The following is an 18,481-nucleotide window of genomic DNA, read 5'->3' on the forward strand; positions in this document are numbered from 1 at the left end:
CCTGCTCCTTATTAATATATGTTCATTGTTTTATTATTAATAATATAACAGAGACAGATTGAAATAAATGAAGCATTTTTAAAAAGCTGTTCAAAATTATTAATCTTTAAAAACCTGTAAAAACATTTCACTGCCCTTGGGTTGCAAAAACATCATTTCTTCTTTATTTGGCAGTGAAGATGATCATTATGTGTCTTTTTTATTATAAGCAGGGATTAAAGAATCAAGTGGCAGTTCTGTCTGCCGTGTGCAAGCAAAATTTTTGCAGGTGTCATTTTTCATAGGTTTGACACCCACGTACTATAGGGAGTTAAGTAAAGAGGTGAGGATACAGCCTTTGCAGAACACCAGAATGAGGATAATCATGTAGAGGTTTTACTGCTGGTCCTTACTGATCATGGTCAGTTATCAGCAAGTCAGGGATCCAGTTGCAGAAGAGTCCTAGAAACCATAGGAGGTTAAGCAGATTAGACCAGAAGTGCACATTAGCACCCACAAATTACCATTCCCTCCAAAAGAAAAATCAGTTTTAGTGCAAATTATGAGTACAAGTACAAAATATTTATTCCTGTAAGATTAATTGGTTATTTTCAGTTTTTTTTAACTTGAAAGTATTTGAAATAGTTTGGAAACATTTATAATTAATAAGTTAAAGGAAAAAATTCTACTGTGATAATTTTACTTTAATACTTGTGCATCGTGAATCATTTTTTCCAATGTTTAACAGCTTAACTATAGCTGTACCTGAACACCACACTCAAACTCTGCATTAAAGCTGAATAATTTTCTGTTTATAAAAATCCTGTTTGTTGTTTTCTTCCCTGTGCAGCGAGTATTTACCATTTCAGAGAAGGTAGTTGCAGGTAATCTTTTACAATACCGCTGGCAGAAAACGTTGGGTAACTACATAGCTGTCACTGGGTAAGTCATTTACATATTACTACAAGCAATTCCTTAGAATACCATAAAGTTCAAATTATCAGTTGGATGTGTTACAGCATTTTTGTTACATATACCTAATAATATTGTCACAATATTGTGTTCTAGTAAACTTTCTGTTTCGATTCTGTGCAAAGTTGAAGGGTGGTTTTATTCTGGGCAATATATAAGTGATGTTAACGTCCTAAATTTAGTAGGTTGATATTGAGTACAACACCATATATAATTTTTTGAGAGTAGAGGTTGTTGACTTGTTTATAGATTTTACAGTAAAAAAAACTCAAAACATTAGTATAACACATGTATTGGAGAAATAAATCCGCAGTACCAGTTGACAGACATTCTAAGGATTTAAAGGACATGATGTGGAGTTAGTATATGCAAAATCCTCAAATGTCTGAAGCTTTCAAAAAAAAGTGCCATGTGGCAATTATTAAGCAAGCTTAGAGTGCACAATAATAGATGTAATTTACCGGTTTAGATTGAGAATTGGCTAATGGATAGGGAAAGATAGATAGTAGGAATAAAGGGATTATTTTTGGGTCGGAGAGTAGATGAGCAGTCGGCCGCTTAGTCTAGTTATATAAATTGCTGGTGAGACTGTACCTGGAACTTTATAAGTCTGGACTTCCAACCAAAAAAAGATGCATGCAGTGCAGTTTTACCAGACTGATTCTGGAATGGTGGGTTTGTCCTTAGAGCAGAGATTATGATTACGTCTTTTATGCAAAACCTTATCAAACATCTTTTGTACAAGCATATAAAAAGGAAGAGACTAGCTATGATAAATGTTGGTCCTTCAGAGGAAGAACCGTATGAATAAATATGGGAAATAAGAAATAGCTGAGACTTTAAATACATATGGTATATACCTGCCTTAAGGCATTCATGAAAAACTCCATGAGAAAAGTGTTGATGTTTACTGTGACTATGATTCCTAAAACCAGGCATGAACCAGATGATCCTGCATCTATTTGATCACATCTAGCAGTTAGTAAATCTTTGTATTTCACTACATAGAACAGTACCTTTCAGGCCACAACGTTGTGCTGAACTAATTATATTAATCAAATGCCCGACTAAGCTAATCCCTTCTGCCTACATGATGTCCATATCCTACCATTTCATTCATGTGCCTATATAAGAGACTTCTGAATGTCCCTTATCATATTTGCCTCTGTCATCACCCCTGGCAGCACATCCCAGTCACCCACCACTCCCTGTGTGGGGTATAAAGAAACTTGCTCTGCACACCTCCTTTGAACTTATCTGCTCTCATTTTGAATGCACACCCTCTGGTATTAAACATTTCAACCCAAGGCAAAGGATACCAGTATCTGCCTGTGCTTCTCTCATAATTTTGTAAACTTCTGTCAGATCTCCTGTTAGCCTCTGCCACTTCAGAAAAAGCAACCCCAGTTTGTCCAGCCTCTCCTTTTAGCATGTACCCTCTAATCCAGGTAGAGGGCTGGTTAACCTCCTACACCCTTTCCAAAACTCCAACAGTATATTTTCAGTCTGGTTTTTGTGTAACAGCCAAGGTTAATTAATGTTTGCATTGTGAAGGATACTTTGTGGGAGTGTAATCATAACATGATATAATTTCATATTTTCTCTGAGAATGAAAAACTTGGGTCTAATTGTGTTGAATTTAAATAAAGCCAATTAAACAGCTTTGAAGGCTGTTAGTTACAGTGGCCCAGAAAACTAAACTGTCAGATGGTAAATGGTAATGACAGACATTTAAGAAAATACTTCATAATTTTTAACAAAGATGTATTCTATTTAGACGTAAATTAGTTCTTCAAATAATGAGGACTGTGGTGGCTCAGTTATAAAGATAGGTGGGAAATCCAGCTGTGAATTTAAAATAATCACTATCATGAGAAAAAATATACAAAGAAAAACTAATAGGTCTGAAGAACAACACACACAAAATGCTGAAGGAACTCAGCAGGTCAAGCTGTATCTACAGTATGGAAAGAAATTAATAGTCGGCATTTCAGGACAAGACCTGAAGAGTAAAATGTTTGCTAGTTTGCAGGGAACTAGCTGCATTGGTTGTGATTTTCAACATCTCTGGATTTTGTCAAAGTTCCACTGAATTGGAGAAATATAACTGTATCATGATAGGAGGGAAATGGAAAGCAGGGAACTAATGGTAAATTAGCTTAACATCTGTCATTGGGGAAAATGGTGGAAGCCGTAACTAAAAAGGTAGATACAGAATAATAAAAAATACATGAACCAAAATATTTAAAATACAGTCGGCCCTCCTTATCCGCGGGGGATTGGTTCTGGGACACCTCCCCCCCCCCCCCCCCCCTCCGATTACCAAATTTCGCGGATGCTCAAGTCCCTTATTTAACATTTATCAGTGCGGTGGTCTTTAGGACCCAGCAGAACCCCAGACTTTCATTAACCTGTCTCCGTGAGGTGGACATTAGGATCTGGCGGCGCAGCTCTGAATCCGCAGTGTTTCTGTTCACGAAAATAATCATGATCGCAGTTGAAAATAAGGTGGAAGTAATAACGCGATCGGAAAGAGCTGAAACACCATCGGTCATTGGAAAAGCGTTAGGCTACAGTCGGTCAACAATCGAAACAATTTTAATGCAGAATGTGAAAGGCCCTGCCCTGGTGAAAGCTACAATTATTACTAAGCAACACAGTGGTTAAATTATTGAAATACATATGTTTCTTAAGTGCTTTATATGCATAGAAAGGTAAAATATGTACTATATACTAAGAAAAACGTTTGACTGACTGACACTAATAATACTGGATGTACCTGTTCTGACTTCAAATCTGACTTAAAGACAGACTCAGGAATGGATCTCATTCATAACCTGGGGACAGCCTGTACTTTTAAGTCATTTCTAGATTACTTATAATACCTAATACAATGTAAATGCTATGTAAATAGTTGTTATACTGTATTATTTAGGGAATAATGACAAGAAAAAATAGTCTGTACATGCTCAAGCAACAAGTGCTGGAGAGAGAACTTCCAGGATTTCCCAATCCACGGTTGGTTGAATCTGCACATACGGAATCCGCGGATAAGGAGGGCCGACTGTACATAAAATACATAACCAGAGTCTCAGCTTATGAAAAAAGAGCAATGTTTGATAACTGCATTAAGATCTTTAAGGATGGTATCAAAGGTGGAAAAAGGAGAAGAAGCAGATATCAAGATTCAAGATCGTTTAATCCATTTCGGTACACAGATGTCAAGGAGAACGAAATAATTGTTACACCCCCTCCAATATAGCACAAAAAAGACCCTAAGATAAAGAGCACAATAATAATTTTTAAAAACACAAATATAAATTCATATGCCTTATAAACATAGATTTTATGTCAAAACATGACAATAGGCACTCGGGTGTCTGGTAGTCCTGGAGTGAATACTACATAGCTTCCTCCCAGATGGATGTGCGACAAACAGTCTATAAACAGAGTGGTGTTGGATCAGACAGTTTAATTCTTAGATCTGATGGTTTAATTGTTATATTCTTTGCAGTTTAACAATAAATTGTCTGCTTATATTTTATATACTGTACATGTAACTGCTTAGTATGCGTCCTAGTGGCCTCAGTATGTATATACAGTATTCATTGTGACCCCTAGTGGTTACATTTGTTTGATTCTGGGAAGTTCTGGAAGCTTCTCTGATGCTACGTTATTTGAATAGGGCCATTTTTCAATTCTGTTTGTTCTAATAACACTTAATAAAACAATTGTGAAGCAATAAGTTTTGTGCCTCTTTCGTGACTTCTGAAAGAACCTTGAATAAAAAAAAAATCAGAATCCAGCAACTGGCATAGTCAGTGAGCATGATTGTGAAGATTTAAGGATAGAAGAATCACAAAGTGGAAGTTTTTAGAATCCAACTAAATGGGAAGTAAGAGCCTCCTTCCTAATTCCAAGTTGTGTGACAGAATTGCCTAGTTCCAGCTTCAGTACATCATTGTATAGAAGTACAATTTAGGAAACCACTGTGTTGCTATTTTTAAAAAAATCTGTAAAACAACAAACCAGTGGGGCCATGTGCAAACTGGTAGAGAGTTAAATAAATACGCAAGCTGGTAGAGTGTAAAAAAATTAAACATGTACAAGCAGTGGAGCATAGAAAAAATATAAAATCATGCAAACTGGTGGAGTGCATGAGAAAACTTTGGATTGCAGGGTGACCTATTAGAATTTCAGTTGAAATTTATTAATACTTGGAGATCGCCTTCAAAGTAATGAAAGGTATGTACAACTAAAACAATGACCAAAGTCCTGAAACTTACTGAGAACTCCTACCTGAATAAAACATCTCAGTTTGAAAAAATTGATGAAAAACTCCGGATGAGATTTACCAGCAATGTTAAGTTTATTAAAATCCAGTGAATGTCTGAGGGAAAAGAAAATATTAGAATATGTGATTTAGAGATAAGACTGCGTAATCAGTTTGATCGAGTTTGCAAGCGAATGAAAAAGTTAACAGGCTGAATAAAGACTTTTACTAATTGATTGGGAAAGAAACATGAAACTTGCAAAGAGCTACAAAAACAGCATGATAGAGACTGTAAAAAGAATAAAGCACAAATCTCTGTATTAACCAATCAAGTGGAAAAATTCAAAATGCATGCTACGGAGCATAGAAGCAAACTGAAACTGTATGAGAAACAGCAGGAAGGATTTCATGTGGGCAGTCCTGCTGGCGATGTTACTTCTGGTGCCTCTCCATACAGAACACCCCTACTTGAACAATCTCCCTAGAGAGTGCCACCATCCAAATTCCGAAGAATTAAAGTCTACATCTGGACTCCAGGGAATTCCAGGATGGATATGACATGGACTCTACAGTGACCCTTAGCAACTCAATTGAGGATGACAGTGATGAAGCAATAAGATTGACAGCTCTGTCACAGCTTGCTCCAATAAAGACAGTGAAGACATGCAGGACACAAGAAGAAGCTATTATTAATCAATGTATTGACAAGCTAACTCCTATAGTGGCAGATCCATCAACTATTGCCAATGGCTCAATGACACAATCTACTGAAAGACAATAAGTTATCAGATGTCCCTGTGACTCTTAATGAAGAACAGCTGAAAGCATTTCAAACTTTAAAGGTGACATTGTATACCACACCTGCATTAAGAATCCCCAATGCAGGTCGACCATTTACCCAATATGTCAACAAGAAACATGGCTACATGGTGGCAGTCTTAAGAACATGGAGGTCTACAACATTCTGTTGGTTATTACTCTGCAAAATTAGATAATGTAGCATTAGGATGGCTTTGTTTGCGAGCTGTGTAGGCAACCTATCTGGCACTCCTGTATGTTTCTAGCATCACGTTTGAACACATTTTAAATGTTCAGTCTTTACTGACTATGAAAAGGGCCTTTCAAGTAATTGTTACTCAGTGTCCAAGTTGTCTCCTGTTCTTGAGGCACCACTAACATCATTTGGCGAATGAGTCCAGCGAATCTAGTTACTTTGTTATCATCAGACATGGAAGACTATGATGCCTGTGAATGTGCAAGAACAATAACAACCATGAAGATGTGAATTATAACCATTGAACCCGAATCTGATTTTGTATACTGATGACTCCTCAGTGATTGAGACAGGAATTTGAATGGCTGGATGGGCTATTGCTTCTTGAACTGAGGTGCTGTCTTACATGGCTCCTGACACATCTGCGCAACAGGCAGAACTAAAAGCTTTGATTGAAGTGTGTAAGTTGGCAGAAGGAAGATCAGCTAATTTCTACACTAAGTCTCGATATGCTTTTGGAATTCATGATTTTGGAAACTTATGAAGACACAGAGGATATCTTACTGCTGTAGGAACACCAATCAAGCATGGACAACTAGTACAAGAACTCATGGATGTCATACAACTGCTGTCAGAAGTTACTGTATTCAAATGTAAAAGCCACTCCAAAATGATTACAATGGAAAGCTGTGGAAATGCATTTGCAGATGAAATTGCAAAAAGGACGGTACGGGAAGGGTAAAAGAAATAAAAGTAGTATCAAAAACAGTGAACCTGTGACTGGAATTATGGAAGCAAAGTTGAACCGTGCATCACAGATCAACATGCAAGATGTTCAAGAGATGCAAGCTCAGTATTCTAACTGGGAAAAGTGGTTCTGAATGGCAAAAGGTGGTAAATTAAACTGTGTTGGAGTATGAAGATATGATGGCAGCAGTGATAGAGGACTCTATAGTTAGTGGGGCAGACAGGCGATTCTTTGTACTCAGGAAAGAAACACGATGGTAGTTTGGCTCCCAGGTGCCAGGGTCTGGAATGTTTCTGATCGCGTTCACGATATCCTGAAGTGGGAAGGAGAACAGTCAGAGGTTGTGGTACGTATTGGTACCAATGACATAGGTAGGAACAGGGAAGAGATCCTGAAAACAGACTACAGGGAGTTAAGAAGGAAGTTGAGAAGCAGGACCTCAAAGGTAGTAATCCGGGGATTACTGCCTGTGCCACGTGACAGTGAGTATAGGAATAGAATGAGGTGGGGGATAAATGCGTGGCTGAGGGATCGGAGCAGGGGTTCAGATTTCTGGATCATTGGGACCTCTTTTGGGGTAGGTGTGACCTATACAGAAAGGACAGGTTGCACTGGAATCCCAAGGGGAACCAATATCCTGGCGGGGAGGTTTGCTGAGTCTGTTGGGGAGAGTTTAAACTAGAATTGCTGGGGGGGGGGGCAGGGTTGGGAACCTAACTGAAGAGACGGAGGAAGAGGTAGTTGGCTCACAAATCGAGAAAGCTTGGAGACAGTGTGAGAGGGAGGATAAGCAGGTGATTGAGAAGGGACACGTTCAGACCGATGGTTTGAGTTGTGTCTATTTTAATGCAAGGAGTATTATGATGAGCTTAAAGCGAGGATCAGTACTTGGAGTAATGATGTTGTGGCCATTACAGGGACTTAGATGGCTCAAGGGCAGGAATGGTTACTTCAAGTGCCAGGCTTTAGATGTTTCAAAAAGAACAGGGAGGGGCTCAAAAGAGGTGGGAGAGTGGCACTGTTGATCAGAGATAGTGTCAAGGCTGCAGAAAAGGAAGAAATCAAGGAGGGATTGTCTATGGAGTCCTTATGGGTGGATGTTAGGAACAGGAAGAGGTTAATCACTTTACTGGGTGTTTTTTATAGACCTCCTAATAGTAACACGGACATCGATGAGCAGATAGGGAGACAGATTATGGAAAGGTGTAATAATAATAGGGTTGTCGTGGTGGGAGATTTTAATTTCCCAAATATTGATTGGCATCTCCCTGGAGCAAGGGGTTTAGATGAGGTGGAGTTTGTTAGGTGTGTTCAGGAAGGTTTCTTGACACAATATGTAGATAAGCCAACAAAAGGAGAGGCTGTACTTGATCTAGTATTTTGAAATGAACCTAGTCAGGTGTCAGATCTCTCGGAGAGCATTTTGGAGATAGTGATCACAATTCTATCTCCTTTACCATAATATTGGAGAGGAATAGGAACAGACAAGTTAGGAAAGCATTTAATCGGAGTAAGGGGAAATATGAGGTTATCAATAAAGTATCAATACTCGGGATCAGTTAAGTATGTCTGTCTATCAGGCAGGAACTTGGAAGCATAAATTGGGAACAGATGTTCTCAGGGAAATGTACAGAAGAAATATGGCAAATGTCAGGGGATATCTGCGTGGAGTTCTGCATAGGTACTTTCCAATGAGACAGGGAAAGGATGATAGGGTAAAGGAGTCATGGTGTACAAAGGATGTTGTAAATCTAATCAATGAGAAATGAAGATCTTACAAAAGGTGCAAAAAAAACTAGGTAATGATAGAGATCTAGAAAATTATAAGACTAGCAGGAAGAAAATTAGAATGAAATTAGGAGAATCAGAAGGGGCCATGAGAAGGCCTTGGTGGACAGGATTAAGGAAAATTCAAGGCATTCTACAAGTTTGTGAAGAGCAAGAGGAGAGATGTGAGAGAATATGACCAATCAAGTGTGACAGTGGAAAAGTATGTACGGAACCGAGTGGTTGTAGATGAGTCATATTCTGCATGGAGGTCGGTGGCCAGTGGTATGCCTCAGGGATCTGTTCTGGGACCCCCTACTCTTCGTGATTTTTATAAGTGACCTGGAAGAGGAAGTGGAGGGATGGGTTAGTAAATTTGCTGATGGCACAAAGGTTGGGTGTGTTGTGGATATTGTGGAGGGCTGTCAGAGGTTACAGCAGAGCATTGTTAGGATGCAAAACGGCTGAGAAGTGGCAGGTGGAATTCAACCCAGTTAAGTGTGAGGTGGTTCATTTTGGTAGGTCAAATACGATGGCAGAATATAGTATTAATTGTAAGACTCTTGGCAATGTGGAGAATCAGAGGGATCTTGGGGTCCAAGTCCATAGGACACTCAAAGCTGCTGTACAGGTTGACTCTGTGGTTTAGAAGGCATACACTGCATTGGCCTTCATCATCTGTGGGATTGAGTTCAAGAGCCGAGAAGTACCGTTGCAGCTATATCTGACCCTGGTCAGACCCCACTTGGAGTACTGTGCTCATTTCTGGTCACCTCACTACAGGAAGAATGTGAAAACCATAGAAAGGGTGCAGAGGAGATTTACAAGGATGTTGTCTGGATGGGGGTCATGCCTTATGTTGAGTGAATTCAGCTTTTTCTCTGGAGCGACGGAGGATGAAAGGTAAGCTGATAGAGGTATATAAAATGATGAGAGGCATTGATCGTGTGAACAGTCAGAGGCTTTTTCCCAGAGCTGATATGGCTAGCACGAGAGGGCACAGTTTTAAGGTGCTTAGAAGTAGGTACAGAGGAAATGTCAGGAGTAAGTTTTTTACACAGAGAGTGGTGAGTGCGTGGAAAGGGCTGCCGGCAATGGTGGTGGAGCCGGATACGATAAGGTCTTTTAAGAGACCCCTGGATAGGTACATGGAGCTTAGAAAAATAGAGGGCTATGGGAACCCTAGGTAATTTCTAAGCTAAGGATATGTTCACCTCAGCTTTGTGGACCAAAGGGCCTGTAGATTTTGTGCTGTAGGTTTTCCTATGTTTCTATGATTAATAAGTTCCATAAGGAACCACTGGGAACTCAATGAGATGGTCTTTATCAAGTGCTGTTAATTTAAAAACTGAAGGTAGAAAGCAGACATAAGTGGATACATGGCAGCCATTGCAAGCAAGCTAACGTGATATCCAACCAGGACAACAAGCACTGTGGTTAATGTGCTAGCATCATCTTGACGCTGTGCCTATGCTGCTAACCAGCCAGAAGACTTCAAAACCATCAACAACTACTAGACATCATGAAGTTTCTTCTAATATTAGTTGTTGTTCCATTTTGGACAATTTCCCCTACTTACAATGAGCACTAATATTCGTACTTGTATGCCTTATCATCATTTGCATCTGTTTTACTTGTTTAAGGATGATCACTAAAAGAATAGTTCAAACACACATAAGTGTGTCTACTAATCTGCTTCTCCATGATATATCCCTATGAATACTTTGGTACTTCTGAACTAAAATAGTTTTTGATTATTTTATAATTAACTTAGATACCAGAATTTTCAAATGAAATTATTCTAAGTATGTGATTTAGAATGAAAGAGAAGATTGTTAAATCTGATTGTTTAATTGTTATTTTCTTTGCAGTTTAATAATTAATTGTCTGCTTATATTGTATATACATGCAACTGCTTAGTATGCTTCTTCGTGGATGCAGTATGCATATGTAGTTGTTCAGTGTTTCCCCTGGTGATTACATTTATATGATTCTGGAAACTTCTCCTGGTGCTTAATTTAAATTGAGGCTTTGACTCTTATCTGTGAATTTAAATGAAATTTTTCTTATCTATGGGATACAAAAATATGTAGCTGACCACATGGCAGCAGCATCGTAATGTTTTTCTTTTGACTGTCCTTCTCTTCAATTAATAGACCTCGAACACTCTGTTTTTCAACTCTTTGTTCTATTAATGCTTAATAAAAAGCAACAAGTTTTGTGCCTCTTTCCTGACTTCTGACAAAAAACCTTGGATTAAAAACATCAGAATCCAACAGTGGATAGGACCTTCATGACGATACTGGTCCTTTTCCAACACCTTTCTGTATATATGTCCATGATAACAAGTAGGCTGCTCCTGGTGATGCATTAGGCAGCTTTGACCACCCATTGTAGAGCCTTCCTGTCTGCCACAGTGCAGTTTCCGTAAAATGCAGTGATGCAGCTTTTAGGATTCTCTGTACTGCAAATTCTGTGGAATGATGTGTGTATGGACATGCATAGTCCAGCTCTCTTCAGCGTCTTCAGATAGCAGAGGTGTTAGTGATAGTGTCGGGTGTGATCTGGAACCATGTGAGGTTGTGCAAGATGTGCACTCTCAGGAGTTTGACACTACTCGCAGCTTCCTTTGCTGCATTGCCTTGTAAAGGGAGTGTGAATAGTGCAATTAGATTTCTAAAAGGGATTCATTAAGTTGCCACTTGAACTAAGACGAAGCAAGATAAGAGGCCATGGCATTGGTGGTGATGTCAATGGGCTAACAAATATAAGGCAGTTTCATTAAATAAATTATTTCAGGGTAGTCACTGTAACTGGGTGCCAAAAATATCAGTGCTGGGACCTTTGTAGTCTGTGTTAATAACCTTGAAAAGATTGAGCGGACAGTAGCCATTTTTGCTGTTGATACAAAATTGATGGGAAGCCAAGTTAGGCACATGTTCTGAAGAAGGAAACAGACAGGTCAAATGAGTGTTAAAAATAGTTAGATGGAACATAACGTGGAAAAATGTGATGTTATCCAATTTGATGGAAAGAAAAGTACTGATTAAATAGGGAGAAATTATGGAAAATTGAGGTACAAGGGATCACTGTTTTCTCCTAAATGACATACAGAAATTTAGAATGAAGACACAGCAAATATTGAGACCTTGCTAAGGAAGTGGACTATAAAAGTAAGGAGGACATAAATGACTGCAGATCCTTATGCAAAGTAAAGAAGCCTTACCACATTTATGCAAAATAATATATGTCTGCATCAGAGATGGCGCCTGCATTCTGTTTGTTTTTTTTTCTGTAATCAGTAGCAAAGTGCAAGCTTATGTGAAGACAACTGGTCACTTTATTGTACTTTTATTTGAAACCAAAGAGTAGTACCAAAAATATTGCCAGACTGGAGAAAGCCCAGGGTGTTTTTTTTTTGCAAATTTCCCACATATTGTTGGTATTTTTGGAATTTAATATTTTCTTACAGACATGCTATTTAAATGAAAGTGAAGATCCGTTTAGAATATGTAAACTGTCCATAGTTTATGATGGTGTTGATTATTCCCATAATTAATTTGGTTTGACGATAATAGAAGCAACGTAAAATGAATTTAACTGCATTTTGCCAGTATGTGCTGACCTAGTAATTTAATATTTGAGGAACTTGCATATATTACTGTTTTAAAACTGACTGTAGACTTGTTGGTTCACCTCAGGTCTGATCACACAGTGAAGATCTTTGACCGACATGGGCACAAAAGGAATGAACTTAATCTTCCAGGGTATGAAGAAAAATCCTAGTATTTTGAATGGCTGCTTACCTCAGACTTATTTAAATTATTGCAGTTATTTTCTCATTCACTCTTGATTATTCAGATGGGAAGTTCACAAGATTTTTTTATGATTCAATTTAACTGAATATATAGAATGTATATATGAATGTATAGACATCATTAATCTTTACCAGTAAAAAAATGTAACATTCTAGAAAGAGGAGTTTTTAACAATTACATCTAAGCAAAAATGATTAAATTCTAAAATAAAGCTTGAATATGATTTTTTTTTTCATCTGTGTCACCTAGAATTTGTATTTCTATGGATTGGGATAAAGATGGAGACACCTTGGCTATAATTGCAGACAAATCAAATACCATCTATCTATGGGATGCAAACACTCACAGAACATCACAGTTGGACAGTGGTATGAGGTGAGCTGACCAATGCTGGAGTTTGTTTTCTTCTTTTATAATGGAAATCCTTCATTTTTAGATCAAAACATGTACTTTCTAAGTATTTTACCCATAAACTAGGCTTTCTGGTTCACTTAGAGAATAATCAGTGTCCAAAATTACTAAAAATCCTACAATAAAAGTATTTGTATTCCTTTGCAAAGTTAAAAACTTTGCACTACACAGCAACAACTACTCAGCCTAATATATCTGCTCATTTCTTTTAACAAACTGCCCAGTTGTTCCGATTCCCCACTGTTATTACATTTATTTTCCCATTGAAAGTAGTTATTGAATCTGATCTACTCAACCTTTGCACCAAAACAAAGTCAAATACTAAACTGTCAAAGCTTTTCCTTAGGACATCTTTAGTTTGTTTGCCAGTCAGTTTAATCTGTGGCTTAAGGTTATGATGCCTTTGTCCATTGGAAATAGTTTTAAAAATTTTTTTAAATTTTTAAAAATATATTTTTATTGAAGGGATGACACAATACAGAATACAGAATGGATTACATTTTCCTCCATTTTACTTTTATATCTTACCCTTAAACAAACCTCCCCTCACCCGCCCTCCCCAAACATACCATGGCAGCTAATGTATTTACAATACAACACTTCACAAATACAAGTACGGACATTTCACAGCCATACCCCCACACTCCTTCAAGACGAAGGCCCACACACATCCACATCATGTCAGATGATCCAAAATACACTCATATTGCAATTCATTCACCACCCTGTAATTTGCTTTCTTTTTGAAAGATATTGGAAACATTCAAAAGTAACTTTAATCGAGTAAACTACTGAAAATCAGAAATTTGGGATCAGCAGGTTGAGTGGGGTGTATGAGTTATTGAAGTGCTCTTTCAAAAAGCTATCAGAGGCACAGTGGTTTGAAAGTCTTCCTTCTGTATTATCTAATTATATTAATATTAATGGTAGCAATATATATATATATATATATATACTCAAAATAATAAAGTTCGGGTTAGAGAAAGTGTTATTATCACATCTCAGCTTGAGCATCATGCTCAATTCCAATTGTTGAAAGACAAAAGATACATTGATGTGTTGTAGGCAATGCAGTGAAGCACCTTGCTGCAGATTCTAATTATTCATAATTATTCGATACAAAACTGGATAAAGACTGTCTTGGCATGAAGTTAGTTCAAGGATCAATGAACTCTGAACATAGAACAGTACAACACAGAGGTAGGCCTTTCAGCCCACTATGTCTGTGCAAGTCTAACTAATCTAATCTGCCTGCAAATGTCTACACCCTTCTATTCCCTGCCTGTTCATGTGTTTGTCTAAATGCCTCTTAAGTATTAGTAGCATATTTGCTTCTATGACCTTCTCTGGCAGCATGTTCCAGACTCCTGACAATTTTAATCTTAAAAATAACGTGACACACAAATCTCCTTTAAACTTTCACCCTCTCAATTTTAAACCTTCGTCTTCTGACTATCTTCAACTTTCTATGGCTCTCATAATTTAATGTAAGTCTCTTGAATCATCCCTTAGCTTCCATTGCTCCCATAGTTTGTCCAATCTTTATTGCTAATATTCTCCAATCCTGGTGAACTCATCTGCACCTTCTCCAACATCCTTTATGTTGTGTGATGACCAGAACTTCACACAATCTTCAGTGTGGCTTGTCTGAAGTTTTATACCATTGCAGCAAGATTTTTTAGCTTTCACACTTAGTGCCTAACCAATGAAGACAAGCATGCCATACACCTTCTTTATCACCCTATTATTGGCACTGGAGTGAATTGAAACATGTGATCTTGTAATTAACATGAAAGCACTAGCAGAAAGGTAAAGCTGACACCTTTATTCACAAGGGAAGTCATTATCATGAGGCTCTTCCCATCTTTTCTAAGATCTGCCAAGCCCTTTGCTAATCATCCATATACTGCTCCACTCTGTGCAATGGTAATTCAGTTCCCTGTTATTAAAGCACATATATTTTAGGTTTAGAAAATCATATACAACAGCATACTAACAGCTCCATGCCATAGAGAATCAGCATCTAGCTGCTTCATGTACCGATGGATTCTGGACTTTAATTTCTCATTTGCCTGTCCTTCCTCACAGTCACACTACACACCACATCTACTTGTGTACCATCAGTAAAGCAGGGATGACTCCAGCATGATCTTGCCTGTTGAATGTGAAGGTTTGAGTGTCAGAGGGATGAAATTATTTTAATGAGCATACAAATTGCATATAATTATCAGTAGGAAATTAAAATAAATAAAAATGAACTAGAACATCATTAATATTATTGAAATAATCTGTTAGTCAATTGTAACAATTGCATGATGTTCTCTTTCGGAAGATAAATCAACTAATCGGAATTAATGCAGCATATCCTCAATTTAAGTATAAAAATGAAGTTGAATTAGAATTGTTAACTATGGTTTAGGATCTGTTACATTACAAGTTGTATGGACTGTATTGCAATTACTTAGTATTATTTATTGTTTTATAAATTTCAATAGTGCTTATATATTGGAGGTAGACTTCTAGTACTGTATTCTCTTTTTTGTTAGCAGTGATTTGGATGAAGAATTATTTACACAGATCTATCTGGATAATAACTTTACAACTTATTTTCTCCCCTCTTTAAAAAAAAGCTATTGCAAACTCTGCAAATTCTTTCTATGTGAAGTAGAATTTACTTTGATTATCCCCTGTATTTCACTTTTAGTCTATTTATTATTCTTAGTTATGATGTATCTTTGCAGGGACCAGATGTCATTTCTGCTATGGTCAAAAGCAGGATCACAACTTGCTGTTGGAACAACCAAAGGAAATCTGCTTATTTATAACTTACAGACTTCCCGTAAAGTCCCAGTCCTTGGTGAGTACAATGTGACCTATGCTGGATCCATAAAATTTATGTACCTTCTGTCTTTTGAAAATTTACAGAGTGAATTAGCTCATTACTTTGAAGGTGATTTATATTTCCTATTTTCTTAATATCAAAATTACAGAGTAACCTTTTATATTGACACCTCTTAACTTGGAATTTCCTCTTGAATGAGGTTAGATGAATTCTCTTGTGGAAAGAAAGTAAGTGTGCACAGAAATGGATTTCAGCCAATGTTATAAATTGAGAGAGAAAAAACAAAAATAATGTAGATGCTGGAAATCTGAAAAAAAACTCTGAAAGCCACACGGGATTTGTGCAGAAGAACAACATAGTTAATCTTTCAGGACAATTAACCTGTATCAAATACAGAAGAGGAGTGGTAGTCCGTGTAAAAGTGGAATGGCAAATTACTTTGATCACTCTCTGACTTTTTTGCCTCTTACACTGATCCTTGAGGAGCAGCCATGCCAATAACTGCATTTAAGAGTCAACATTGATTTCAACAATTTCAGATAATGAATTTTTCCTGTTGTAGAGACATAGAAAACCTACAGCACAATACAGGCCCTTCGGCCCACAAAGTTGTGCTGAAAATGTCCCGACCTTAGACCTAGGCTTACCCATAGCCCAAACATGAGGAAATCTGCAGATGCTGGAAATTCAAGCACACACACAAAATGCCGGTGGAATGCAGCAGGCCAGGCAGCATCTATAGGAAGAAGTACAGTCGACGTTTCGGGCTGAGACCCTTAGGACTAACTGAAAGAAGAGATAGTAAGAGATTTGAAAGTGTGAGGGGGAGGGGGAGATCTGAAATGATAGAAAAAGACAGGAGGGGGAGTGATGGAGCTAAGAGCTGGAAAGTTGATTGGCAAAACGAAGACACAGCTGGAGAAGGGAGAGGATCATGGGATGGGAGGCCGGGGGAAGGAGAGCACCAGAGGAAGATGGAGAGCAGGTACGGAGTGATTATGAGAGGGATAGTGTGAGAAAAAAGAGAGAGAGAAAAGAAAAAAAAGGGGGGGAAATAGTAAATAAATAAGGGATGGGGTAAGAAGGGGAGGGTGGCTTTAACGGATGTTAGAGAAATCAATGTTCATGCCATCAGGTTGGAAGCTACCTAGACGGAATATAAGGTGTTCTTCCTCCAACCTGAGTGTGGCTTCATCTTGACAGTAGAGGAGGCCATGGATAGACATATCAGAATGGGAATGGGACGTGGAATTAAAATGTGCGACCACTGGGAGATCCTGCTTTCTCTGGCAGACAGAGCGTAGGTTTTCAGCAAAACGGTCTCCCAGTCTACGTCGGGTCTCACTAATATATAAAAGGCCACACCGGGAGCACCAGGGACAGTATACCACACCAGCTGACTCACAGGTGAGGTGTCGCCTCACCTGGAAGGACTGTCTGGGACCCTGAATGGTGGTGAGGGAGGAAGTGTAAGGGCAGGTGTAGCACTTGTTCCGCTTACAGGGATAAGTGCCAGGAGGGAGATCGGTGAGAAGGAATGGGGAGGATGAATGGACAAGGGAGCCACATAGGGAGCAATTCCTGCGGAAAGCAGGAAGAAGGAGGGAGGGAAAGATGTACTTGGTGGTAGGATCCCGTTGGAGGTGGTGGAAGTTACGGAGAATTATACATTGGACCTGGAAGCTGGTGGGGTGGTAGGTAAGGACATGGGGAACTCTATCCCTAGTGGGGTGGCAGGAGGTTGGGGTGAGAGCAGATGTGCGTGAAATTGGAGAGATGCATTTGAGAGCAGAGTTGATTGTGGAGGAAGGAAGCCCCTTTCTTTGAAAAAGGAAGTCATCTCCTTCGTCCTGGAATTAAACGCCTCACCCTGAGAGCAGATGTGGTGGAGAAGGAGGAATTGTGAGAAGGGGGTAGCATTTTTGCCAGAGACAGGGTGGGAAGAAGAATAGTCCAGGTAGCTGTGAGAGTCCATAGGCTTATAGTAGATATCAGCAGATAAGCCGTCTCCAGAGATAGAGAGAGAAAGATCAAGAAAGAGGAGGGAGGTGTCGGAAATGAACCAGGTAAATTTGAGGGCAGGTTGAAAGTTGGAGGCAGTTAATGAAGTCAACGAGCACCAATGCAGTCATCGATGTAGCGAAGGAAAAGTGGGGGGCGGATACCAGTATAGGCTTGGAACATGGACTGTTCCGCAAAGCCAACAAAAAGGCAGACATAGCTAGGACCCGTTCTGGTACCCATGGCTACACCTTTGGTTTGGAGGAAGTGGGAGGAGCCAAAAGAGAAATTATTAAGAATAAGGCCACCATGACGCTGAACTCTTCTTCCACCGGCTCCGTCTTTAAGCCTACTTCTTCGGCAAGAACTCTCCTACCCACACCGATGACCCTTTCTCCTGTCTTCAACCCTCCTCGTCTTCATGGACACCAAGCTCTGGTCTTCTGCCTGCTCTGGATCTCTTTATTGCTAACTGCCGACGGGACATCAACCGTCTCGACTTCACCACACCTTGTTCCAATTCCAGTCTCACTCCTTCTGAACGCTCTGCTCTCCACTCCCTCTGCACTAATCCCAACCTTACTATAAAACCCTCTGATAAGAGGTGTGCTGTTGTTGTATGGCGTACTGACCTCTACCTTGCCGAGGCACAGCAACAGTTCACTGATAACTCCTC

The 18,481-nt window shown here is 38.9% G+C and overlaps 1 protein-coding gene across 3 annotated transcripts in view; it reads left to right on the forward strand.

Moving 5' to 3' along the window:
* wdr19 (WD repeat domain 19) overlaps window positions 1-18,481 on the forward strand; it is a 113,247-nt gene that overhangs the window by 7,993 nt on the left and 86,773 nt on the right. For all 3 annotated transcript variants that reach the window (XR_009515645.1, XM_059989043.1, XM_059989044.1), the window contains exons 2-5: window positions 830-921; window positions 12,435-12,500; window positions 12,801-12,926; window positions 15,704-15,819. Coding sequence is in view for 2 of the 3 variants with exons in the window: in XM_059989043.1 (XP_059845026.1) it covers window positions 830-921; window positions 12,435-12,500; window positions 12,801-12,926; window positions 15,704-15,819 (400 nt within the window). In the remaining variant the exon portion in view is untranslated. The remainder of the gene's footprint in view (window positions 1-829; window positions 922-12,434; window positions 12,501-12,800; window positions 12,927-15,703; window positions 15,820-18,481) is intronic.

This window comes from Hypanus sabinus, chromosome 14 (genome assembly GCF_030144855.1).
Source record: "Hypanus sabinus isolate sHypSab1 chromosome 14, sHypSab1.hap1, whole genome shotgun sequence".
In the NCBI taxonomy this organism is placed as follows: Eukaryota; Metazoa; Chordata; class Chondrichthyes; order Myliobatiformes; family Dasyatidae; genus Hypanus; species Hypanus sabinus.